This window comes from Sus scrofa, chromosome 7, assembly GCF_000003025.6.
Source record: "Sus scrofa isolate TJ Tabasco breed Duroc chromosome 7, Sscrofa11.1, whole genome shotgun sequence".
Taxonomy (NCBI): domain Eukaryota; kingdom Metazoa; phylum Chordata; class Mammalia; order Artiodactyla; family Suidae; genus Sus; species Sus scrofa.
In genome coordinates, this window is record NC_010449.5 from 24778319 (window position 1) to 24804572 (window position 26254).

The window sequence follows — 26254 nt, forward strand, 5'->3', positions numbered from 1 at the left end:
ATGTTACTTTCAATTTTGAATACGTTGGTGTGGCCGAGGAGAAACACTCTGCTGAGAGGTTTCTGAGCAGGGAGCGCCTCTCTTCCAGGTTTCCGAAACCCTTTTCACAAACACCCAAGGCTTCCTTCCGGGCCCAGGGTGTCTAACGTCTGATAGTCCCTTGCATCTTGAAGCAAGTTTCACAAGAGAGACCTGTCGGCAGCCAAGAGAGGGTACCCGGGAGGCATGGCCGAGGGAAGGTATTCCTGGTGCTCGCGAGGGTGAGAAGTTCCAGGGTGACTTCACCTCTGCAGGAAGAACCTGACAGATGTGAGTGGGGCATTTTGTTGGTGAGGAGCAAGAGGGAGGGAAGTGAGATGACCTGGGCCAGGACCCTGAGGGTGGACAGAGTTCTCTCTGCCCCGTCCTCATCTGGGAACGTGCGGAGAGAAAATGCATTGAGGCCAGAGTAACGTTCGTTCGTGCTAAAGCGCTCTGTCTCGGGGGCTGCTCGTGGCTTTTCTTGTCTCTCTGTCGTCCATTGGTTAAAATGTTCCCCTTGTGAGAAGCGTTTATGGAGAGACTGTGGTCAGATTTGTCCCTGCAGAACGTGGTCTTGGAAGAGGGAAACAGAAGGTCTTTTCTCACGGGAATGTCAGAGGCTTCCCTGAGGTTCCCTGAAAGAGACATCGCAGTCGTTGGAGAGCTTCAGGAGGGCATTTCTTGGAAGCACTGTGAACCACCTTAGCTAGAACCTTTTTACCTTGTGAGTCCCATTTTTGTCTTTACACCAGCTGTTTTCAGGACCTCCCTCTGTGTCATACCATCCTCTGATCTGGGAAAGATGGTGTGTTCCTGGGACTTCTCTCTGCCAAGAGGCCTCTTCTTTATCCTGCTTCTCCAGGTGTCCATGTGGGGCTCCGGTGAGAATATTTTATATTTTCAATGCCTGGATTCTCTTGCTCCCTGAATAGAGAGATTAAGCCACTCCATGTCTCATATATACTTGGGTTAACTCCAAATCTTTTATTTTGACACAATAATGTATTTACCCATAGAAGAGGGCAAATAAATTGGTATATGATTATTTCAGAGGGAAGGACAACTAGAATTACTTTACTGATGCTGTCTCATTCATTCAGGTCTCAGCTTCTGGAGGAATGCTTTTTCTGATGCCTAAGACCTGATGACAAACTCTAGCTTCATGAATTCCCAGTGCTCTCCCCTCCTCCGTTGAACTGACCCCCATTGCAATTTAAAAATCATCTGTTGCATACAGATCACTCTGTTGATTGGAAGCTCCCCAAGGGTAGAAATCCTCCCTGTCTTGTTCACTGCCACCTTTAGCCTGAATGCGAGCTGCAAATTACTGCCCTGCCAATGCGAGAATGTCTGTTGGGCTCGACTGGACCAGTAACGATGCCATGTTCTAAAATGGCCAAGGAGGTTATTCTGATACGGTTTTGCTTGTGGTTCTACCCGGCAGATTCATTTTTGGTGATTGGCCCCTCCGAGCCCATCGTGGCCATGCTGGGTGGGGACACAGTGCTGCCCTGCAGCGTGTCCCCAGCCATGAACCTGGAGACCATGGAGCTCTGGTGGTTCCGCTCCAAACCCTCAGAACCTGTGTACGTGTATCGTGATGGGGTGGAGCAGCCAGGAGAACAAATGGTCGATTTCAAAGGGCGAGCAGAGTTGCTGAAAGACTACATCAATGAGGGGAAGGTGGCTGTGAGAATCCACAACCTCCGAGTCTCAGACAATGGAATGTACAAGTGTTTTTTTAAAAAAGGAAGTTATTATGAAGAAGCCAGTTTGGAGCTAAAGGTGATAGGTGAGTAATTTTCCGAGACGACACATCACTCAGAGGGAAGTGTCAACATTCCGTATTCAATTTGAGGAAGCAGGATGGTGGGCAGGATAGAAACAAAAAGTCAGGTATGCTTGGAGATGGTCAACATCCCAGACATTGGATTTAGCCCCCAATCCTCTTAATCTGTTTATACATGTGTTGTACTTTAAAATTAAACTATCCATAAGTATCAAAAAAAAGAATATCGTTTATTTCCCTCTATGTCTCTTATCATACTTTTTTTTTTCTTTTTATGGCTGCACCTGCGACTTATAGAATTTTCTGGGCCAGGGAATGAATCTGAGCTGTGACTTCGACCTACACTTCTGCTGCGGCGACACTAGATCTTTAACCCCACTGCAGCACAGTGGGAACTCTGCAGCAGCTCAGGTTCTTAACCTACTGCACCACAGCGGGAACTGCTCTCATCACACATTTTGAAGGGAGGCACCACAATTACCAAAATGTACCATTACTCTCAGAGACCATAATGCCAGTTGGCTACTGTGATGGACAGAGGCTTAGCTGGGAGGGTTTAGTGGTCGAGCATTTAATGTACCGTTTGGAGGAAGAGACGGTGAGGGTTTGACAGGGTAGACCGAGAGGCTGGTTAGTTTTGCTTATTTTTTTTGTTTGTTTTGTTTTTTGTTTTTTGGTCTTTTTGCTATTTCTTGGGCCGCTCCCGCGGCATATGGAGGTTCCCAGGCTAGGGGTCAAAGCGGAACTGCAGCCACCGGCCTATGCCAGAGCCACAGCAACTCGGGATCCGAGCCACATCTGCAACCTACACCACAGCTCACGGCAACGCCGGATCGTCAACCCACTGAGCAAGGGCAGGGATCAAACCCGCAACCTCATGGTTCCTAGTTGGATTCGTTAACCACTGCGCCACGACGGGAACTCCTAGTTTTGCTTATTTTTGATTTTGACATACCTGGACACGACTATGTCTGGGCTGTTTTTTTCCACCTCACCATTATGTTTGAGATTTTTCTTACATTTATTTCCTCTGTTTGAGATTTTTCTTACATTTATTTCCCCTGTTCAAAAAAATTGGCAGCTCCCTCAGGCAATTCTGAGAAGGTGAATTATCTTTCACACAGCTTTCTGTTTTCCAGAAATGTATTGCTCCAGGCAGGTCAGGGGTTGGTGGTAAAAATTATTAGCTGTATTGGGGGACATCATGGCTCAGTGTAAACAAATCCGACTAGCATCCAATGAGGACACAGGTTCTACCCCTGGCCCCGCTCAGTGGGTTAAGGATCCAGCGTTGTCTTGAGCTGTGGTGTACGTTGCAGATGCTGCTCGGATTTGGTGTTGCTATGGCTCTGGTGTAGGCAGGTGGCTACAGCTCCTATTCAACCCCCAGCCTGGGAGCCTCCATAGGCCCCAGGTACAGCCCTAAAAAAAAAAAAAAAAAAAAAAAAAAAAAAAGAATTATTAGCTGTACTATAATTTTTAGCCAAAAAAAAAAAGGTGATGTAGCTGAGTTTCCTGATGTATTTCCCACACCTGAAGAACTGTAAGAAGACTAAGCAAACATAAGAAGATCTGTACCTTATGATATTAAATTTAAATCAAAATAAGATGTAGTCTTAGAAGCCAGAATAGCCATTATTCTTGAAGAGATAGTGGATTCATCTAGCATTCTGGCAGGTTACATCTTGATATGGGTGGTGGTTATTTACATAACTAGTAGAGCCCCCCTGTGCAGAGGTGAAAAAGAGCAGGGGTGGTGGAGGGAAAAGAAGGGGTCAGAGTGGAAAAGTAAAAACACCTTGACTCCTTCATGGACTCACCTCACCCAGTTACCTTTGTCTTTTAGATAATCTTTCCTCAGTGGAAGAAAGAAAATTTGGAAAAATTACAAAGGGTCATTGTTTAAGGAAAACACCACAAGAAGTCTCAATTTAAGCACAGGAAAATAGTCTTCTTGAGATGGCAATAAATGGAATAGACATATGATACAGATATAGAATAGATATAGCGGGGTTTTTTTTTTCCAAAAGAATTTAACACTGGCAAATTTCAGTCAATTCCTTCCCTATCACCCTTCTACAGCCAATTGCAGATATGCTTGTGTAAAGGAGCTCTGACGGGCATTGGTGGAAGTCCCAGGATCACCTTCAGTGCTCTTTTAATTTTTGAACCTCAGATACTTCATGGGAAAAGTAAAGAAACCCCCTCCTTCCACTGAGAACTATGATGTTTTGTCCATCTCCACCCCCCACCCCCCGCACTGTGAAATATTGGGGACTTCTGGGCCAAAAAAAAAATCCAAGTCTCAGATGAATGACTTTCCTCTCCAGGTCTGGGTTCTGGTCCTCATACTTTCATGGTGGGTCCAGAAGATGAAGGAATAAGGCTGAAGTGCACCGGCAAGGGATGGTTTCCCCAGCCGGAGGTACAATGGAAAGATGCAAGAGGAGAGAAGATCCCATCTCTCTCTGAGGATGAGACACAAGACGATGATGGGTTGTTTCAGATTGAGGCTTCCGTCATTGTGAGAGACAGCTCACAGTCAGAAGTGTCCTGTTCCATGAAGAACCCCTTCTTTGGACAAGAGCAAGTAGAAACCATTTTCATTCCAGGTCAGTTTGAGGCATTTAGGGGATAGGACAGGAATAAGGAGGGGATCTTCAGGACTTGGAATGGGAATGGGAAGGCTTACTTGGCAGATGGTTTTGTTTTTGTTTTTGTTTTTTGTTTGTTTGTTTGTTTGTTTTTTTTAGTGCTACACCCATGGCATATGGAAGTTCCCAGGCTGGGGACTGAATCGGAGCTGTAGCTGCCAGCCTAAGCCACAGCCACAGCGACACCAAATCTGAGCTGCGTCTGCAACATATCCTGCAGCTCACGGCACTGCCGGATTCTTAACCCACTGAGCAGGGCCAGGGATCGAACCCGCATCCTCATGGATGCTAGTTGGGTTTGTTACCACTGAGCCACAACAGGAACTCCAGGTGTATATTTTTGATGAGGTTTTGGGGGCTCTGTGTCAGAACCCTTCTTCCCTAGGACCTCTCCTTGGAAGGTAGCATTCCTTGTGACTTTCCTGATTCTTGGGATTTTCGTGGGTGCTGTTGTGTATTTGGCTTGGAAAGAACAACAGGAAAGGAAGAAATTATCCAAAGCCCAGAAGGAAAAGGAGGAGGAAATGAATGCCAAAGGTAAGCCTGTAAATCAGACTTGGTTGGATCTGTGAATGTATGGGTTTGTTAACGTGGCTGTGTGTATGGATGGCATCTTTGGGGAACACAGAGCTACGGGTAAGAATGAGTCACAGTCCCAAGACCTCCAACAAAACATGGAGCCCAGGACCTCCATGAGAAAAAAAGAAAAATGATAGCGTCCATTAGAGAGAGAAGAACATCACTGGTTTAGACATAGTATGGTATATGGTGTAAATCATAATTCTCAATTAAGGTAGTTTTGGTTCTGGGCATATGGAAGTAGGATCTGGGCTTAGTAACATAGCCTAGAAAACAAGCCATTAAGTCCATTTTGTTATTTTCTTTCCTTTTTAGTATCCTTTGAGAAAGAGCTTGGTAAGTTTTCCATTTCCTTTGATCTGACAGAGGAAAGAGTCTTATACTTTGCTGAATGCCTGGAATCTCACAGGCTGTTAATTCCTTTTCAGCCAGAAGGAAGGAATTATATCAGCAAGGTGAGTTCTATGGATGTTAGCGTTGGGTGAACCGTCTCGTCTGCCCCTCTATTTTGGCCGCCTCCAATATTTTGGCTGCCTCCAATTTACCTTCTTGGTGGGGGATGGGTCCCCTACCTTAAAGCGTATAAAACACAACACCCAACTCTGGACAGATGGGATTGGCAGCAGTTTTTAAATCACATACATTTGCACCCTGGGGGAGAAGGACACCACGCACCGTACAGGACCACATGGAGGTTGCGCTTGGGAGCAGAATGAACTAGCGAGGTCTGTGGGCTTTGTACTAACAAAAGGAAGAAGTGCCCTTGTTTTCTGTAGAAGTTTGTAATCGGCTTGTGGGAATAATTTTGCAGGCTGACAGGGAGGTAAACCTCATTACGTTGATGACAGGTGGGATTCAGCTGTCTTGGCCCATAGGGAAATTAGCTGAATGGGGAGTTTATCCTGCTGGGTGGAGGGCACATCTGGTGAGAGCAAAAGAACTAGGCGTTTGGAGTCCTGTGAGCTCAAAGCCGGCAAGGCAGCCCATAACATTTTAGGCTTTCCCACACACTCTCATAATTCAAGCCTACCTTCTATTTCTCCATCCAGGAAAAACCAGACCCTCCTTTTTATTTCAGATGTAGAATGTGGAAAATGTGAGCAATAAAACAGGAGGCGTAAAAGAGGACAAGTGTATCAGAAATGTATTGAGATGAGCACAGAAATGTAGAACAATCATAAACCCTCGGGTTTTCCGTGGTCACGGCAATTGCATACTCTGAAGGTCTATGAATGGGAGAGTCTAATTCTTTTGTTTTGTTGCAGACTGGAGAAAAGCAGAGATATATGCTGGTGAGTAACTGATATTGTCTTGGGGCTTCAGGGGCTTTAGGATGTCATGAGGCTTTTCCAGGGCATTTTTCACATAAGTGCCATCTTCTGGAGATTTTGCTTGAATCTGGGGAGTCCAAAAAAATACAAGGGATGAAGGGATAAGCATCTCAATAGTTCGGAGGACATGTCCGTGGCATATTTTCCATATGACATTTTTTCTTTTTTAGACTGGAGAAAGGAACAGTTCAAAGCAAGTAAGTGACTTTAGTACTTTGTCTCTCATCATCTCTTCTATACGAAGGAGAAACTACTCTAGCTGTATAAATTCTCAATAATACCTAACTGCTTATTCATTTCACGGCTTTCATTTCCGTTTCAATTTCATGCAGAAATGCAAACATATTTCTTAGTGTTCTGACACCATTCATTCATTCATTCATTCACTCAGCATAAAATTATACAACGTTTTATTCAGTGCCACATCAATAAAGCAGACCTGGTCTCTGACTTCATGGGAAAGTGCACATACAAACTATGGTGAATAAAGAAGGAATAAAAGGTTGCCATGATGAAAAAAAAGGATGGATTAAAGGAATTCTCCTCAGGAATTGATAATTCATCTGCAACTTCAGTCATCCAGTATCTGTAGTCCCGAGAAGAGCATTGAAAGAGTAGTTCAGTTAGAAGGAAGTCTATTACATAAGTCTGAGTCAGAGAACAGCTTGTTGCATCTCAGTACAAATGGAAAATAGCCCCTGAGATCTTACAGTCTTCCCAGAATTTTGAGTCAAACATCTATTTCTACTCCACGCTACTTCACTCTGAATATCCCTGCATCTGCCAACCTTTCCTTGTTAACTTAACCCTCCAAAAATTAAAATAAAGGGAATTCCTGTCATGGCTCAGTGGTTAACCAATCCGACTATGAGGTTTGCGGGAACCATGAGGTTTGCGGGTTCAATCCCTGGCCTTGCTCTGTGGGTTAAGGATCCAGCGTTGCCATGAGCTGTGGTGTAGGTTGCAGACGCAGCTCAGATCCCAAGTGGCTGTGGCTCTGGTGTAGGTTGGTGGCTACACCTCCTATTAGACCCCTAGCCTGGGAACCTCCATATGCCAAGGGAGCGGCCCTAGAAAAGGCAAAAAGGCAAAAAAAAAAAATTAAAATACATTCTCACATACAAATTTTTAGGAGAAAAATTGTAATTACTTAAGATGTTTGGTTTGGTAAGAAGCAGATTGCTTGTTACTAGTATTAGCACTCTTGCTACTGCTACTACTGGTAGTAGTGTTACTATAACTATCAGAAACTAAAATTTACCAAGTGTTCATCATGGACAAAATGTAGTACATTGTCATTTACTCCTCGTAGCAGTCCTATGCTGAGGTGTCATCTTCATGAGATTAAAGTGAGACCAAAAGAGGCAAAGTCACTTCAAGTTCACAGCTACTAAAGAAAGGATGGTTATCAAAATACAGATCTTTCTGACCATAGAGCCTGGGATTTCATACATTAGAAATACAGTAAGAGTACATGAGCAGTAGATGACTTAGTTCTTACCTAAGTCCGCAGAAAAATGGAACCAAAGAAGCTTACATGAGAGTTGGTGCCTTGCGATCGGAAATGCGATGTGGCTTAATGGTTAAGAGCAAGCAGTAAAGCAGCCAGGATTTACAGGAGGTTGGCAAGACCCCAACTTGAAACACATGACCCTGGGGATTTTTGGAGGAGAAGCCTTCTTTTTTTTTTCTTTTTTTTTTCTTTTTTTTTTCTAGACAATGTTGTTTTAATGAATACATAGGAAATAATGAAAATTAAAAAAACAACAAATAATCAAGCCTAGATAGAATGCTTCCCAATCTGATCCTCTGCAAAGGAATCTTCTCCATCATCAGAATAAAGCTGTTATGATACATTCTCTATTGGGTATTTGTGCCAAAATTACAACCTTATCAAGGACCTGAATCATAAAAACATCTTATATTGAATTAAGAGGAAAATCTAACCGTTCACCTGAAGACAGTATATAGGCTTTTTTTTTTTTTTTTACTTTTATCATTCCAAAATTTATTTATTTATTTTTTTATTTTTTTTATTTTTTTATAATAATTTTTTTTATTTTCCCACTGTACTGCAAGGGGGTCAGGTTACCCTTACATGTATACATTACAATTACATTTTTTCCCCCACCCTTTCTTCTGTTGCAACATGAGTATCTAGACAAGTTCTCAATGCTATTCAGCAGGATAGGAGAAGCCTTCTTAACTAAATGGTCTCAGACTGTCTGGAACACCCAGTTACCCATGGGCCTGCCCAACCCTGGCCTTCTCTGATTTACACGTCATGTATCTCCTGTGAATGGACACAGGAAAGCAGATTAATTGTTTTACCTAATCTTTCATTTCTCTCTTTGTTTTTCTCCATTCTCCTTTACCAGTAATTTATGTCTTTCCTAAAGCCAGCCAGTCTCCATTGGGGAATGACCTTTATTTTTTCCCCTTATCCCTGCAGTGGCTGTTACTCTGGATCCAAACACAGCTCATCGAAACCTCAGCTTATCTGAAAACGGAAAGTCTTTCACAGAGAATGTTCCTCCGAATGGTGACACCCCAGCACTCCAAGACCAAGGGGCGTCTGAAGACATCCTCAATGTTCTGGGCCAGGAATGCCCTTCTGCAGGGAGACATTACTGGGAGGTAGAAGTAAAGGCAAAGACAGACGATGGATCCGGAACGAAGTGGGCTCTGGGTGTTTGCTCCAAAACAGCATGGAGAAAGGGGTGGTTTGTGGAAAGTCCAGAGAAGAAATTCTGGGTGGTGATGTACAAAGAAGGAAAAGTCAGTGTTCCCGCCTCCCACAAAGAGTCGCTGTCACTGAGGCAGCTGCCCCGCAGGATAGGCGTTTTCCTGGACTGGGATGCTAAGCAAGTGTCTTTTTACAACATGATTGACGGGTCCCACATCCATTCTTTTACCGGAATCCCCATCCATGAGCCTCTCTATCCTTATTTTAGCCTTAGGGGTGCTGGCACATCGTTGACCATCTGCTTAGATTCAGATCACACTGAAACTCGTCCTGATTCGTCTTCAAAGCCCTTGGTAACCCACTCAAATCGTTGTGATCTAAGTGTCCCCCAAGAAGCTCTCTCTCTATTACCTCCTTGAGCAGCGAGTCGGCACCCCTGCTGCCTCTGCAGGAGCTTCTTATGGGTGTGTCCACCAAGAAAGCTGTCCTTCTCGTTAGGTATAAGTTCAATCCCTTTCAGCGAGAGAGAGAGAAATGCGACAGCTGGAAAATGACTGTGAGAATTTCCTCTCGTGTTACCTTTGCGGAAATACTCTCTGTGGGCAACCACGATTTGTCACAGGAAAACTCCTTGTAAACGCATGGACCTTTCTTCAGTTCAGGTACTTAGTGTGTTTCAAAGTAAATACGTTTAAAGTTACATCTAAAGAGAAAAATCTCTCTTCTTACATGTGTCGTCAAATTTGGAGGAGTGAGTGGAGTTTGAAGGGAAGGGTCCCTGTTGAGTAAATTCTCAATACACGGTGCTACTGCAAGATGTATGCACAGAAATCAGTTCGTCTTTTTTCTTTTTCTTTTCAGGGCTGCACCTGCAGCCTATGGAGGTTCCCAAGCTAGGGGTTAAATCGGAGCTATAGCCACCAGCCTGTACCACAGCCACAGCAATGGAGGATCCAAGCCGTGTATGTGACCTACACCACAGCTCACAGCAACGCCGGATCCTTAAGCTACTGATCAAAGCCAGGGATCAAACCTGCAACCTCATGGTTACCAGTTGGATTTGTTTTTGCTGAGCCACAACAAGAACTCCTAGTTCATCTTTTTTTTTTTTAATTTTTAATTTTTTAAAAAAATTTTTTGGCTGCACCTACAGCATGAGGAAGTTCCTAGGCCAGGGATCAAACCTATGCCACAGCAGTGACAACATCAGATCCTTAACCTTTAGGCCACCAGAGAACTCCTGTTCAAGTCTTTTAAAAGCTAGTAGCTCAGCTTGTTCCCTCTTCAGACTTTAGTGTTCATCAAATTCTAAAACTTGGACTTTGCCAAGAGGTGGGGAAATATGATAAATAACTATAAACCATTTGAGCAGGAGACCAAGCCTTCTGGAAAGGAAGAAACTTTTTTTTTTTCTTTTTAGGGCCACATGCATAGCATACGGAAGATCCCAGGCCAGGGGTCAAATCAGAGCTAGAGCTGCTGGCCTACACCACAGCCACAGCAATACCAGATTCGAGCCACGTCTGTGACCTACACCACAGCTCACGGCAATGCCAGATCCTTAACCCACTGAGAGAGGCCAGGGATCCAACCTGCAAGCTCATTTTTTTAAAACCAGTTCTCACTGATCAGCAAGTCCAGAATTGTATGAAAATAAAAAAAAAAAAGAATGTTGCAGTTTATGTTTTCAGAGAAAAAAATCATCACATAGGTTTCATGAGGAAATAGTCGTTGTTAACATTGGCTTTTTTTGGAGCCCCTTGTGGTTCAGTGGTAACGAATCCGACTAGTACCCATGGGGTCTCAGGTTTGATCCCTGGCCTTGTTCAGTTGGGATCCTGCATTGCCATGAGCAGTGGTGTAGGTTGCAGACGTGGCTTGGATCTGGCATTGCAGTGGCTGTGGTGTAGACTGGCAGCTGCAGGTCCTATTCAACCCCCAGCCTGGGAACCTCCATAAACTGCAAGTTTAGCCCTAAAAACAAAAAAAAAACAAACAAACAAACAAAAACAAAAAACAAATTGGCATTTTTTTTTCTTTCTAACCAAGTTCCTCTCACTGTTGAGGGTCACCTTTGCCTTTAGTGCATCTAAGTGTTACTAAAACTCAGCCTCTGTTCACCGGTGCCAAACAGAAACTCAGAGACAGAATTTCGGGTGAGGTGGGTGCCCTCACCCAGGCAAAGGCGCCACAGCAGACTAGTGCCCTCAAGACTGTGCCCTCCCGGAGTTCCGGTCGTGGCGCAGTGGTTAATGAATCCGACTAGGAACCATGAGGTTGCAGGTTCGATCCCTGGCCTTGCTCAATGGGTTGAGGATCCGGCGTTTCAGTGAGCTGTGGTGTAGGTTGCAGACGCGGCTCAGATTCCAAGTTGCTGTGGCTGTGGCGAGAGTGGCCCAAGAAATGGCAAAAAGACAATAAAAAAAAAAAAGAGAGCGATTGTGCCCTCCCTTGAGTGAGAGAGAAAGGTGTCTTATAGTCTAGGGGTAGAAAATAGGGCTGCAAGGTAAGGATGTAAGTAATTTACTAATAAATTTGTCTTCAAAATATAAAGGGTATATAAGGACATATCAATGTATCCAAAATGTTTAAATCAAACCCCAGAGAAAAGTGAACCCTGATGTAAACTAGGGACTTTAATTGAAAATAATGTCTTAATACCATTTCATCCGTGTCACAAATGTACCCCAGCAAGGCAGGCTGTTCATAACAGAGGAAACTAGGGGGTGAGAGGGGAGGCATATGAATTATACACTCGATTTTGCTGTAAACCTAAAACACTTCTTAAAAAAATAAAGTCTTTTAATTTCAAAAAATTAATGAATTTCTGATACATGTTGCAATGTGGAGGAACTTTGAAAACATTATGCTAAGTAAAAAAAAAATAGACACACAAAAATCCATATATTTTATGATTCCTTTTCTATGAAATACCCAACATAGGCAAATTCAGAAAGACAGAAAGTAGGTTAGGGGCTGGAGAGAGGGGGAAATGAGTATGGCTGATAAATGGTGATGACGTTTCTTTTTGGGATAATCCAAATATGCTAGAACTGGATACTGATGATGGTTGTACACATAGTGAAGGAACAAAATGCCACTGAACGGTGCACTTTAAAATGGCCCAAATGATGACTTTTATGTTATGTGTATTTTACAATTGACAAATTTTAAAACTAAATAAAGTAAATGTGTAACCACTTGTGAAAAACAATACATAGTTTCAAGCATAAACTTAGGAGTTTAAAAATAGAGACAAATATTCTGACCCCAAAGAGAAAAATCCAGAATGCTACAGATGAATAACCTTCAAAGGACAGTGAAGTCCCTAATTCCTGCCCTCCTGGAAAGAGCAGAATGTCATTTGCAGGGATTCCTCATCCTCACTGCAGAAGATTTGAAGACTTATTTTTCTGAATCTTTATTTCTTCGCATTCTTTCTTCCTCTACGTGTAATTCATTGTGATTTTATTTTTGGTTCCACTGCATTTTATTACTTCTGTTGCATTTATTGCTTATGTTTATTTCATAATTAAACATAAGCAATTTCATTTTAAATTGTATGCTTTTTTTCACTCTAAAAATAAAACGGACATTTTCATATATATAACACATAACTAATTTTCCTCTTGGACTAGAATATCTGAAAAACTTCCTCATTCCCCATTCTCAGTTAACTTTCTGGAAAAGTCTGGTGCAGGGATCACACACTTCATGGGATGTTCAAGATATAGCTTAGTGACCAGACTTTCCTCCTTAGATTCAGCTGTATTTTCTCGTCCACATTTTAACTGTATTTTTTGTTTGCTTGTTTTCTCAGCCCCACTTTCCTAGAGAAACCAATTAAGTACTTGATCATTCCTTGCACTTCCTCCTCCTCTTGGCTAAATTGCATTTGTCATTGGATTTTCTAAGGGTCTTTTGTCACCAGATATCAGATTATAATCAGTAGGCAGGATATCAGAGACACTGGGATATGATAGGTCACTGAATGCATCAGCCTCCAGGTCAGATTTGATGCCACAGTGAAGTTAAAGCCTCTTGATTAGGGGAATGGGTGATCCTGTGAGCCCCTTCAAGAAACTGGTGAAAAGATAAAAGAGCTGGGACTTAGAATATAATCCTGGTTTTCAGAATCCAAGGTTATTGTTTTCCTTGGAAGCCTTGGGTACAAGAAAGATGTCAGGAGAATCTACCTTAGAGGACCAAAGAATGAAGAGGGGGTACAGAATTTCAGAGAAAAAAAAACATCTCAAGGGAAGATGTAGATAGAGCACTTGCTCATGTGATAAAAGGAGAGGCATTTACGGGCATAGTCAAGGGACAGTCTAACCAGTCCTGGAGACATCCTCAGAGAGAGGAGGCTGGGAGGCAGGTTGATGACCCAGTACTCATTTCCATAGCAACCCATTGCCCAAACCATCCTCAAGTAACACAGAGAAGACTCTTTGAAGAACTGTCCTTGGCAACATTCTGGACACATATTTTCCTGTCCCCAAACACCACCTCTGTGTACCACCCTCCTGAGTTGAGCCCCTTCTGGAGCTTTGAGCTTTGAGGAGTTTTGAGAAGTCCCTCTTTTCTCCGTCTGGCTGGCTTCATGATTGGCAGTCCATTTCCCTCAGAAAGGATCCGGTCTGGGTGAGCTGTATTTGGATCCAATGTCTTGTCCACTGCAGAGAAAGAAAATCCTTTCTGATAATAATGAACATGGGAATATTTTAAAATATTAATTTCATGATATTAATATCCAAACAATAAAACAAAAGTTACAGTGACTTTAGAAACTTACTGTAGAGGAACTTTCTAGGGCACACAAAATAATCAATATATGAGAACTCCCTCCTTCAGAGCAAAAACAGCACTGAGCAAGTCACCATACTAGTAATGATCTGAGTGAAATGTTCATGCCAACAGGATCCCCATTAAGTCTCAGCTCGCAGCCTTCAAAGCAGAGATGGCTCTGCCACTGTTTTTCTTCCTCTCTCTCAACCAGATCTCTTGGGAATGTGCACTGGGGCATGAAATTATTGTCATTTAATTCTTTTGCTAGTTCTTCCATCACTGTAACCTGATCTCATTCAGCACTGATCCTCAATTCCATGCATGTAAGCCATGGACTCTCATGTTTCCTTAATTACTGAATATCCAAGGAATGCCTCTGAAAAGAGAGGCTAGGGAAAGTGTACAGTAAATTTCCCACCACAAACCACACTCCACACTGCTGTTTCTGTTTTCCTAACTTACCTTTTCTATAGCTGTTCCACCAGATCAAGCCCACAGTTCCAACAAGAAGCAATCCCAACACAAGCAGTATCTTCCATGGAAAAGTCATCCCAGACTCTAAAATGGAAACCCCAGAATCACATTAAATCACAAAACTGGGAAGTTTCAAGATCATCCTTTTCATCTGAGCAGTTCCTGGGCTGGAGAGGAGGATGAGAATTGGTCCTATCCAGAAGGAAGTTGGGGAGTTCCCCGGTGACTCATGGGTTAAGGATCCAGCATGGTCCCAGCTGTGGCATGTGTCTGATCCCTGGCCTGGGAACTCCTGCATGTCCTGGGTATAGCCAAAAATAAATAAATAAAAGAAGGAAGTTGGTCTGCTCCTCCCTGCTCCTTGCTCTGTAGGAGCTGAGGAGAAACTAGAGGTTTATGCTGGCTTTCCTGTTTGCTCTCCTCAGCAACACAAATGCACACATGCACGCGCGCGCACACACACATACACACACACACACACACACACACACATTTCTCCCCCCTTCTCTTTTCCAACAATATCACCACAATCAGTTGAAACACAAAGGTAGTAAAAAGATAAATTTACCAAGGTCACAGCCATGACGCCTTCTAATCCAGAAGAAAACCCATCATGGTGGCGGGGGGGCGGCGGGGGGGGGCAAATAATGTCATTGTTTTCATGAGAAGAAAAGAGTTTGTAGATGTCGTGGTGATGGAGTCCATTCTTGGAAATTAATATATAACAGTGTAACCATATAACCTTGGGGCTTTGGTTGGGGATTTCAAGGGAGAAACTTAAAAAGAGTAGAATTTCTAGGTGTTCCCAAGACCAGCTTTCCAGAGACAGTAAAAGACTTCATCAGAAAGAAAAAATAAAAAACAAAAAAATAGAAGCGTGATAAAATGAGTAAGCTTCGGTTGGTCTTCGTATGTGTTTCCCAAAGCTGAGAGGAACTCATGGAATCACTAACCTGAAAGAAAAAAAGTTGTCATTTTCTCCTCCTGGCCAAGAAGGGGGTTGCTGATGGAGCAGGTCACATTCACAACAGAGGCATCTGTGGCCAATAAAAACGCCTGCACATGGAACAGCCCATGGCTGCCTTGAGTCACCTCCTGGGAAAAAGACGGTCTTGGCCTTCCTTCCCTGTCTCTCCATTGCACGTGGGGCTGTGGGAACCACCCTTCCGAAGTGCACTTCAGCTTTATTTGTCCATCCTTCTGTTCCTCCAAGGAGACGGAAGGGTAAGACCCCAGACCTGGAAAGAGAGATCAAGGAAGACAACCTAGCATCTCTGCAAGTAGTTACATGGCCACTGAGAAGGAAGAGAGGGATTCAGGGCCTTGGAGAAGAAAGCCAAGCTCATGCGGAATAATATCCCACTTAGGAAGGGGACTATCTGGAGCCTTCATTGTTTCCTTTTGTTTGCATATCTTTATGTTTTGTATTCCTAAAATCTTTCTGGGGCAGATTGAGGCATGCATTTCAAATCCATTTTTCTTTCTTCTCTACCTGAAAGAAAGGAACTTTGGCCAGGTCATGAGTCACACGGCCAGGAAAAAAAGAATAAGAGAATATGCTCAAAGATCAAAAGCTTATAAATATATGTGTCCAATGGCAAAAAACTTGGGGGTTCATCTTACCTTTCAGCGTGTGCTCCTAGGGATGTTTTCTCACGTATTTGTTAATCTGAATACACCATCAATGGGAAAGACAAGTAGATGAGCTACAATTTAGACGATGTCCTCAATGGCACTTGCTGACCTTGGAAAATCAATTCTCACCCACAAATATAGGCAGTGGGAAATCATGAGGCAGGGAGTGGTTTTTTCTTTCCTCCTCCATCCCTGCCAATACTGTCAATATTTATGATTTTTGCTTATATTATGGATCTAGTTTAAGCCCTCAGATTATCATAATTTTAATACCTACACAGTTCCCAGAATTTTAAGAACATACTGAAATAATGAGTCCTCCATAGTTATGGAGTAAAATTCTCACATTTCACTAGATGTGCAAGTTTCACTTTATGGAGATCCAGGAAAGCATACCAATTCTACACACAAAATTAAATCTGGTCATTTTGCATTTGTGGACTTTATCTATGACAGCTCCTGCACATGGGACAGTTTAATATAAATTTGATGAGTGAATGGACATTAAGAAAATTTCAGGTGCCAGAGAAATTTTCCATGAACTAGCAAGTTTAAGCAGTAGGAGTAGATGTTGCATTCAAAACATCTGTATAGAATCCTTACCTACAATCTTCAGATCCAAATGGGCCTCCTGGTAGACACCATCTTTTTCAAAAAGGCACTGATACTGCCCATCATCTGAAGTCCTGGCATTGCTTATCTTCAGGGTCAGCCTCCCTTCATTGATGGCATCACGCACCAGTGCAGTCCTCCCCTTATACTCTGCCATCTGCTCTCCAGCCACGTGGTCCCCATCCATGTAGACATAAACAGCAGGATAACGGTGGGATTGGACCCACCTCACCTCCATGCCCTGTGCATCAGTCTCTGGGGACAGGTAACAGGTTAACTCTATGTCTTCTCCCACTCTGACAAGGATGGGCTGGGAAGGTCCAATCACTTTTAAGGAAGCTGTTAAATAGAGCAAACAAAACCCAATGAAATATTCAAACTGGAGCAAATGGTATCATCAGCAAGAACTCCAGTAAGGTTTGGAGCCTAAGAGCATCCTGGGGAGCCATGAGGTTTAAAGTCATCCTTTGGAGAAGTGGAAGTTTAGTGGAATCAGGATAGAGGTTGTCCCTGTTCAAAACAGAACCATCCCACGACATGTGTCTGTCTGAAAATCATCACTAACTGAACCCACACCTGCAGCCACTACCTATAATCTTATTCAGTCACAGCCAATAAGAAAATAATTTTGCTGTTAAAATCAAATTAACAGTTTATCACTTCAAATTTGCATGACCCTAAACTACTTTTTAATCTGTGTATTTGTCAGCTTACTTTTTTTTTTCTTTTCTTTTTATGGCCACACCTGTGGCATAGAGAAGATCCCAGGGCAGGGGTCAAATCCGAGCTGCATCTGTAACCTATGCTGCAGCTTGAGGCAACACTGGATCTTTAACCCACTGAGCAAGGGCAGGGATAAAACCCACATCCTCACAGAGACTATGTTGGGTCCTTAACCTGCTGAGCCACAATGGGAACTCTTGTCTCAGCTTCTTATACCACAAAATACTATATATCACTTTATATCACTATAAAAATCATAAGGTCATACTGGAGTTAAACAAAATAATCCATATAAAGAGCTTGAGGACCTGCAGTGTGAATGGAGGCATGAGATTGTAAGACTCAAGGTCATTGGAATCAATTACACTCTAGACCTTGATAACAGGGAGGGAATCAAAGTGAGTCAGGTGGGTTTTAAGTAACGAAATTTGAAGAAACATTCTGCCAGTTTGCATTATAATAACTTATATGTGGGGCTCTAAGCATACACTAGTCAATGTCTTCAGGCGATTTTGAGAAATGTTGTAAGATCAAGACCTGGGAAGATGAGCAAAACACAAAGCACAAAACAAGAAGGAATTTTGTAAAAAGGAGTCTAATTCCCTCATTGTGGAGAAAGGAGAACTCTCTGAGGGCTTTCCTGAATCCAAGCTATGCTGCATTTTCAGTTCTCATCAGTTCCTGGCCGTGCTGACTTTGCTCTATGCTCTATTGAGAGTCATCCTTTCCCATTAAATAGTAGAATGTTTTCACATATGTTACCATCATTTATAATAGAATTACAGGCATAAATCTGTATATTGTCTGGATAGGAGTCAATGACCAAAGGCAAAATGTTCTCATTATATATTTAGTCAAAATCTGCCAGGTACTTCTCAAGACAGGAAACTTGTTGCCAGCATCATTCTGTCAGATTATTCCATTCTATTCTTGCTAAAATTTGACTCCAAGTTATTTCCAGCATTTCGCTTGCTTTATTCTGCAATTTTACCTGGAACATATTATCTCTAGTTCATATGGATCTGTTAAAATTGAAAAGCAAAAGTAGGAGTCAGAAAAAAAAAATAACTAGGGATTCGTTTGCTGCTATTTCTCAATCCATGTGTCTTATAGGTATAAAGCAGACTGTCTCCTCATCTCTTTATCCATATGAGGATATTTTTTTCTCCTGTCCATGACCTGCATATCAAGTTTCAAACTAGATTACCCTGCCAGAGACTGGTAATTAGGACTTAAAACTGATTTTAATAGGGACTAAAGAAAGCAAAATATCAGTATGAAAATTTAATAAATTAGCCGTGTTACCAAATATATGAGACTTCTGTTTTTCCAGAATCCAAGTAAAAACAAAGTTTTTTAAAAAACATGCAGGGAGATCCTGTTGTGGCTCAGTGGTTAACGAATCCGACTAGGAACCATGAGGTTTCGGGGTCGATCCCTGGCCTTACTCAGTAGGTTAACGATCCGGCGTTGCCGTGAGCTGTGGTGTAGGTTGCAGATGTGGCTCGGATCCTGCATTGCTGTGGCTCTGGTGTAGGCTGGCGGTTACAGCTCCGATTAGACCCCTAGCCTGGGAATCTCCATATGCCACAGGGGCGGCCCTAGAAAAAAGGCATAAAGACAAAAAAAAAATTATGCAGCCCTATGTGTTGTCAATTAATGCTCTACTAGAATAAGAACTCCTTGAGAACAGTTCTGCCTAATTTGCTTTTTCTATATAGTTTTGTACCCAGCCTTCCACATAATTTGTGCTTACATTTATTGTGTTGCTTTATTGGGGTGTATGTTCCAAAATAGCTTCTGAATATCCACTGAAAAATTAAATCCTTTCTGGGGTGTCAAGTTGCAGACTTGTACACGAATTCCTTGAAACCTGGTAATCTCATCATCATATTATCTAATCCTATTTCTTTCTTTCTTTCTTTCTTTCTTTCTTTCTTTCTTTCTTTCTTTCTTTCAGGGCTGCACCCATAGCATATGGAGGTTCCCAGGCTAGGGGTTGAATTGGAGCTGCTGAAACTGCTGGCCTATGGCACAGCCACAGCAAAAAGTAGGATCAGAGCCGAGTCTGTGGCCTACACCACAGCTCATGGCAATGCTGGATGTTTAAGCCACTGAGCAAGGCCAGGGATCAAACCTGCCTCTTCATGGATGCTAGTCAGATTCATTTCTGCTGAATCATGATGAGAACTCCCTACATAATCCTCCTTCAATCAGCATATTCCATTAAGTGGGCTATCTCATTCACCGAATATGCTAAATCATGTTTCATTATTTTATATCATTTATAGACTCTCAGAACCTAACACTACACTAGCGATTAGATTCAACAATGTTCACTTCAAAGTGAGAAAAATAGAGACCAAAGATTTACTAAAATCAAACATAAGTGATTAAGAACTAAAACTCTTAAGTGAGATAGACATGAATTAGAAGGCACCTATCACGATTTCTTTGTGCTATTCAGCAAATCACATATGTCTCTCACATTATTTCCCAAATATAAAATCGTGATAAATCTATTCACCTTTAAAAATTACTGTGAGAAAAAAAATTCCTGAAAAGCGTCCTACTGGGCATAGAGTTACTATTTTTTAAAATTAGCCATTATTTTTATAACCAATAACATTATTTGCCTTAGTAGGAACAAAGACATCAGTCTCAGGACCTCTATAGAAAGCTCGGCTTGCCGGAAGTTCCCTGGTGGCCTAGCAGTTGCGCATTCAGCGTTGTCATTGCTGTGGTGCAGGTTTGATCACTGGCCTGGGAACTTCCACATGTCGCAGGTGCACCGAAAAGAATGTATGTATATATGCATAACTGGGTCATTTTTCTGTGCAGCAGAAATTGACAGAACATTATAAATCAACTAGAATAAGGAACATTTTTTAAAGTACAAAAAAATAAAAATAAAAGTTTTCACTAAAAATTTTTTTTAAATTACAAAAAAGAAAGCTTTGATTGCCAGCAGCCTCTGAGCTCCAATTCACAAGCTCTAACAATGCAGAGGTGGCTGTGTGGCTCCTGGTCAGCTCCTCCACGAACAGCGCAACCTCAAAGCTCCTGAGGTTACAGCCTCCTTCCGACAGACAGCCTAGGGGAGCTCTGTCTTTTCATCTTGTTTAGCTTTGGTCCCACAAGGTCTGCACAACTTAGAACGAATAGGACATCAGATTGTATTTTATGTGCTGGCTCTCCAATGGGCATGTCTGTTTGGTTCGGCTAATTCAGAGAAATGACTCTTCACCTAAGATTTTCCGGAGAGACAGACCCAGGCGTCAACCTGCTCAGACACTGGATGGGCTTTCTGGGCTGTGACTAAGGAGCTCTGCCAGTCCAGGTTGCTGTCCTGGGTCACCCCAGGAGGGAGGGGATCTGACTTGGGAAGTAAGGCTCAGAGGTGTGCAGCTGTCCTCAGATTGTGGGGTTACCTTTGACCATCTCAAGGTCCTTCCCTTTATCTTTATGGCCCAAAGGGGTCCAAAGTGTCACACTAGACTCTGGCAGAGATTGGGGTGTGTTTGCCACCCTAATTTTCTTCAAGGTCTCCTACCTGGGCTGAAAAGTGTATTTAAACTCACCTAATTTGTGCCTAGGGATGCGTATGCACACACACACATGCACGTATTCCTGTAACAAGTGACTTGAGGGACAGCAGGGTACTGATGGGACAAGAAAAAGAGCAGGTGGGGGGCAGGATGTTCCTTGTGGGCTGGGAGAAGAGGTCACAGAAAGGAGGACAGGGAGGAAAATAATAGAGCAACATAGGAGAAACCGAAAGAGGCTCAAAAATCAGTTGGTTATTGTTTAAACCACTTACCTTAGGTACAGTAAAATAATACCTGCAGTCCAACTATTAAGTGGGGGAATAAAAGGGGAAATATAACCCCCAAGCACAGGGTCCCAGGCTGCATCTAGGAAAGTAACAGCCCCCTCCCACAGTGATGAGGTCTGGCCTTTGGGGCTGAGAAGCAAGTGCAGAAACAGTAGCAGGTGCAGGTGGTGCAGGTGGTGTCATTTCATGATGACACTGCACTTACACTAGAAACTCATGCTGGGGCCTCAAGGGCTGGGCCAGCTGCCCTGTGCCCTCCCCAACCCCCTGATCCGCCCCCGCCAACTCCCTTTCCTCCTGCCCAGGAGGTCAGAGCTTAGGTCTGCACTCTTTTTAGGCATCCGTCTGAGGCTCATGGGATCCCCATGGGCACTGAAAGTGGTGGGTTATGAAGTGCAAAGGTGCCTGCTGGAGGCTGCGCTTTGCTGGTCCCTCTGGTACTAACTGAACCTGAAGGTCACACCTCGGTTTCTCTTCCAGATCATGAGGTGCTGCCTGCGCACTTTGTCCAGGGAGCAGCACCTTCCTCCGCCAGCGCAGAGCCTCACCTAGACCCATGCAAGCCGCCACAGCCACTTACCCAGCTCTGTCTGGAGTTTCTCTGGAAAAAGAATGAAAATAATATATCAAGGAATTTGGTCTAAGGGAAAGGAGGGAAAATTTTCAAAAAAAAAAAAAAAACCCAAATTCTACATTTTATTGAAACGCTTGATTCATAAGAAATAAAATGTAGAAAAATAATGATTTTTACCCTGTCCATCTCTTTCTCCCCATCCACTTCCTGCACAACAAAAATGCTCCCAGTTCTGCCACCCCACGATTCCGCTTGTTTCTGCTTATATTTAACATATCAATGTTTACCTATTTTATAAAAATAATATTCTTTTTATAAATGCATACAAAGTATAAAAATATTTGGATACAGACAATTATTACCCATAATTACAAACTGAGAGATAAATATATGTACATGTTTTGCAATTGTATAAATGTATATATACATATACATATATATACACATATACATATATATACAAATATATATACTTGGATCCAACATTAACTTATTTATTTAAACATTTTTCCTTATATCCATTTATATGCATAACCATATATAATTATATTCTATTTTTGCTTTTTTTTTTTTTTTTTTTTCCTTTTTAGGGCTGCACCTTGACATACAGCATACAGAGGTTCCCAGGCTAGGGGTCAGATTGGAGCTACAGCTGCCAGCCTATGCTACAGCTACAGCCACAGCAACACGGGATCCAAGCCACATCTGCGACCTACACCACAGCTCACCAAAACACCGGATCCTTAACCCACTGAGCAAGGCCAGGGATCAAACCTGCAACTTCATGGTTCCTAGTTGCATTCGTTTCCACTGAGCCACGCTGGGAACTCTGTATATTTATATTCTTATATCTAAATATAAAGGGTGTCCCAGAAGTCTTAGTGCCATTTTAAGTTATTACATGATTGGAAATGTCTATTTATAGACAGATATAAATAGATAGATAGATAGATAGATAGATAGATAGATAGATAGATAGATAGGTAGGTAGGTAGATGGATGGATGGAAGATCTTTATCATTGAGTAGTCCATCGTGAGGATTTTTTCAACCTTTTAAATTATTCAAAAATATCATTTTTCATCAATGCTATAATGTGTAGTAACATAAGGCACTCAGAACTCCACTGCTGTGTTGGGTTTGAGGCCCATTATTTTTGTTACTATTTATAAAAGAGATTATAATTCAGATGCTACTGTGCAAATAGTTATCTCCATCTCTGATTGTCTTCAAATAATTAGTTCCTAGAAGTAACTGACACAAATAACAGTACAGGAAAACATTTCCGTTGAAAGAATATAAATGTATTTCCTTTACAACGTAGTGCATACTTGTAAGTAAAGAGAATTAATAAAGGCAGAATTTGAAAATAACTGGAATGTCATTAACAACAGCTATATGGTATATATACATATATATTTATAGCCATACATGTTTTATAGTTTTAATGCATATTACTAAATGTTAGATATTTTTCTTGATTAAAAAATATTATGTGAAATGGAACAGTCCCTGCAACCTTTCCTGTTAAATCTGAGCATCTGGTCCTAGAGGCAGAGCACTGACCTGGGATGGAGATGTTTGACCCCTTCTTCTCAGAGAGCTCTGGGTTGCGGATGAAGCAGGACACAATCTCTGCAGAGGTATTCCGGAGCACAAGCATGCTTTCCACGTAGAACAAGCCGTCTTCCTCTTGGAAGTGATGCTCAGAGGCAGTCAGCAACTCTTCTCCTGTGATGTCTTGCCAAGAAACCTGAGGTTCTGGGAACCAGCCTTTGGCAGTGCACACAAGCTGGAGTTCACTTTCCACAGATCCCATCAGGTGGATGGAAGGGGCGGACCCCAGACCTGTGGAGCAAAGACACAGACCTGAGGCCTGGAGCCCACCGAGGCTGGGAGTCCAGTGGCATTGCTCAGAGGGAGGGAGAGCAGGAGTTCAAGGTTCTGGGCAGCAAAAGGGCCCCCCCCCAGGTTTCTTCCCATTCAAATTGGAGGTCATCTACACTTTATTTTTATGCCAGTCTGGATCTTTAAATTTTAGCATGTGAGGAGTATTTTTATTCAGATCCAAGCAGGAAAATAAGAGAAAGGGACATAATGGTGTTTAGCTTATGTCTCTAGTACTGCAAACAGAGATGTGTTATAAGTGATTCATAAAATCCCTCATTCCACAAACTCTGCCTTTTTCATCATAATATTATTGCATCAGGGATTCTGACAGGTTGGATGATACCTTGACTCCACTTCAAACATAATATTTAATATAAAGTGAGAAATCATCTCCTGGGAGAATATTCTTCCCGTTCCTTTTTGTTGGCAGTTATGATCTCGGGGTGCAAATAGGTAACCTGGTGTATGTCAAAGGGAAACTTCATGAGGAGCTTCTGTCTCTAAAATTCCATTCCAGGAGTTCCCTCATGGCTCAGTGGATTAAGAACCCAACTAGTATCCATGAGGATGCGGGTTTGATCTCTGGCCTCACTCAGTGGGTTAAGGATATGGCATTGCCATTAGCTTTGGTGTAGGCAGGTGGCTATGGCTCTGATTTGACCCCTAGCCTGGGAACCTCCATATGCTGTGAGTGCAGCCCTAAAAAGAAAAAAAAAATCCCTTCCATAGGAAAATATTTCTGAGACATCCCAGTTTTATATAATCATGAAATTCTTTCTCTATTCAACATAACTCTCAAGCCCAAAAAAAGGGGATTATATTTTCCATAGATGGTAATTCTGTCTCTATCACTTGCTGGGGGACAGAAGCTCACTTACTTTCCCTAGAATCTTAGCAAAAATGAAATGCATGGGTGTCCCCTGGTGGATTAGTGAATTCGGCATTGTCACTACTGGCACAGATTTGATCCCTGGCCCAGGAACTTCTGCATGCCACAGGCATAGGAAAAGAAAGAAAGAGAGAGAGAGAGAGAGTGATAAAGGAAGGAAGGAAGGAAGGAAGGAAGGAAGGAAGGAAGGAAGGAAGGAAAGAGAGAGAGCGAGAGAAAGAAAGAAAGAAAGAAAGAAAGAAAGAAAGAAAGAAAGAAAGAAAAGAAAGAAAGAAAGAAAGAAAGAAAGAAAGAAAGAAAGAAAGAAAGAAAGAAAGAAAGAAAGAAAGAAAGAAAGAAAGAAAGAAAAGAAAAGAAAAGGAATGAAAGAGGGAGAAAAAAGAAGAAAGGAAGGAAAGAAGGGAGGGAGGAAAAAGAAAAAAAGAAAAGAAATTGAAATGCACGGTTTATTTTCAAATTTCCCTGGTAGTGAAATGCCTTAGGATGTGGCCTCCCCACTTGCTATCTCAGAAGCATGTGGATTCATTCATCCATCTTGAATCAACTTGAACATAGTAAGAGCAAGAATCACTGCAACAAGTGTTAGGAATAAAGATGTTGGGAAACAGCCTCATGGGGGAGCAAAGAAAGAAGCAGTATCAGCCGGAGATAACATCCCTAGAGAACTATTTCCCTGCTAAAGTACACAGGTTAGCCTGTTTTTCTCTGTAGCACATGGAGGAGTTATTCCTGCCAGGGCACCATGCGGTCGTCTCCTTTTCAGATATTTCTTTTCCTACAGAGAGATCCTTTCTTCGGTCATTCCATTCTTTCAACTCCTTCCTACTGTGCTCACTCAAAATCATCAAGCAGAACCTTGCCATTCCCAGAGGGTATGTCCAAAAGCTCCCCCAAGCCTCCAGTTCACTGAATGCTAGTATACACCCCATAAAAGCACAGTGGGTTTGTTTGTTTCATTGGCCACACCCACAGCATGTGGAAGTTCCTGGGTCAGGGATCAAACCCAAGCCCCAGCAGTGACAATGCTGGATCCTTAACTTCCAGCCACCAGGGAACTCTTAAAAACACAATATTCTTATCTTCTTCAGTCACACCACTAGCTTGTTTTCTTTTTTTTTTTTTTTTTTTTTTTTTTTTTTCTTTTCAGGGCCGCATCCAAGGCATATGGAGATTCCCAGGCTAGGGATCCAGTCGAAGTTGTAGCTGCCGGCCTATGCCAGAGCCATAGCAACGCAGGATCTGAGCTGCATCTGCAACCTACACATGGCAACGCCAGATCCTTAACACACTGAGCGAGGCCAGGAATCAAACCTGCATCCTCATGAATGCTAGTCAGATTTGTTAACTGCTGCGTCACTACAGGAACTCCACCACTAGCTTTCTAATTGGAGGCATCAGACAAAGAAACTCTGTGTTCACCTCTCAGTTGCGTTTGAGGCTGAGCAGAGAACACATCCACTGGGCAGCATCTTGCTCAGCAGTAAACTTGCTCTTGCATGCTAACCTATGTGGCAGGAATTCTTGCCTCAGCAAAATTGCTAATGACTACACGTCATCAAGTTTAAGTCATCCTCAAGAAGAGTCAAAACTGTAAGTTAAATTGAGGGAAATTACTGACAAGTGAGCTCACTTCGAAGACTTCAAAACACTCATCTTCAAATGAACCAGGTTTAAGGACTGGACATTAGCAATGGCCTTGATGAATAAAGAGGAATTCTCCGACTGGCAAGAAGTTCACCACAAATTAATATACTTCTCCTTCCGAGACCCTATGTCTT

General features: G+C 42.4%; 2 protein-coding genes across 8 annotated transcripts in view; one reads left to right on the forward strand and one right to left on the reverse strand.

Moving 5' to 3' along the window:
• Nucleotides 1–12150, forward strand: LOC100513291 (butyrophilin, subfamily 1, member). 2 transcript variants are annotated; one of them, XM_013977703.2, is made up of 10 exons: nucleotides 1–309; nucleotides 784–902; nucleotides 1466–1813; nucleotides 4141–4422; nucleotides 4834–5001; nucleotides 5359–5379; nucleotides 5472–5498; nucleotides 6309–6335; nucleotides 6545–6571; nucleotides 8827–12150. In XM_013977703.2, coding segments are annotated over exons 1-10 (1674 nt in total). In that variant the 5' UTR covers nucleotides 1–307; the 3' UTR covers nucleotides 9480–12150.
• Nucleotides 11670–26254, reverse strand: part of BTNL2 (butyrophilin like 2) — a 19933-nt gene continuing 5348 nt past the window's right edge. For all 6 annotated transcript variants that reach the window (XM_021098499.1, XM_021098500.1, XM_013977701.2 and 3 more), the window contains exons 5-10: nucleotides 23264–23545; nucleotides 21705–21725; nucleotides 16558–16905; nucleotides 15273–15557; nucleotides 14308–14403; nucleotides 11670–13733 (exon numbers count right to left, since the gene is read on the reverse strand). In XM_021098499.1, the coding sequence (XP_020954158.1) occupies nucleotides 13486–13733; nucleotides 14308–14403; nucleotides 15273–15557; nucleotides 16558–16905; nucleotides 21705–21725; nucleotides 23264–23545 (1280 nt within the window). In that variant the 3' untranslated portion in view covers nucleotides 11670–13485. The remainder of the gene's footprint in view (nucleotides 13734–14307; nucleotides 14404–15272; nucleotides 15558–16557; nucleotides 16906–21704; nucleotides 21726–23263; nucleotides 23546–26254) is intronic.

Coding starts and splice junctions, on each gene's coding strand:
- LOC100513291 (XM_013977703.2), top strand. Junction 5,380..5,471: donor ATCCTTTGAGAAAGAGCTTG/GTAAGTTTTCCA, acceptor ATTCCTTTTCAG/CCAGAAGGAAGGAATTATAT. Junction 5,499..6,308: donor GAAGGAATTATATCAGCAAG/GTGAGTTCTATG, acceptor GTTTTGTTGCAG/ACTGGAGAAAAGCAGAGATA.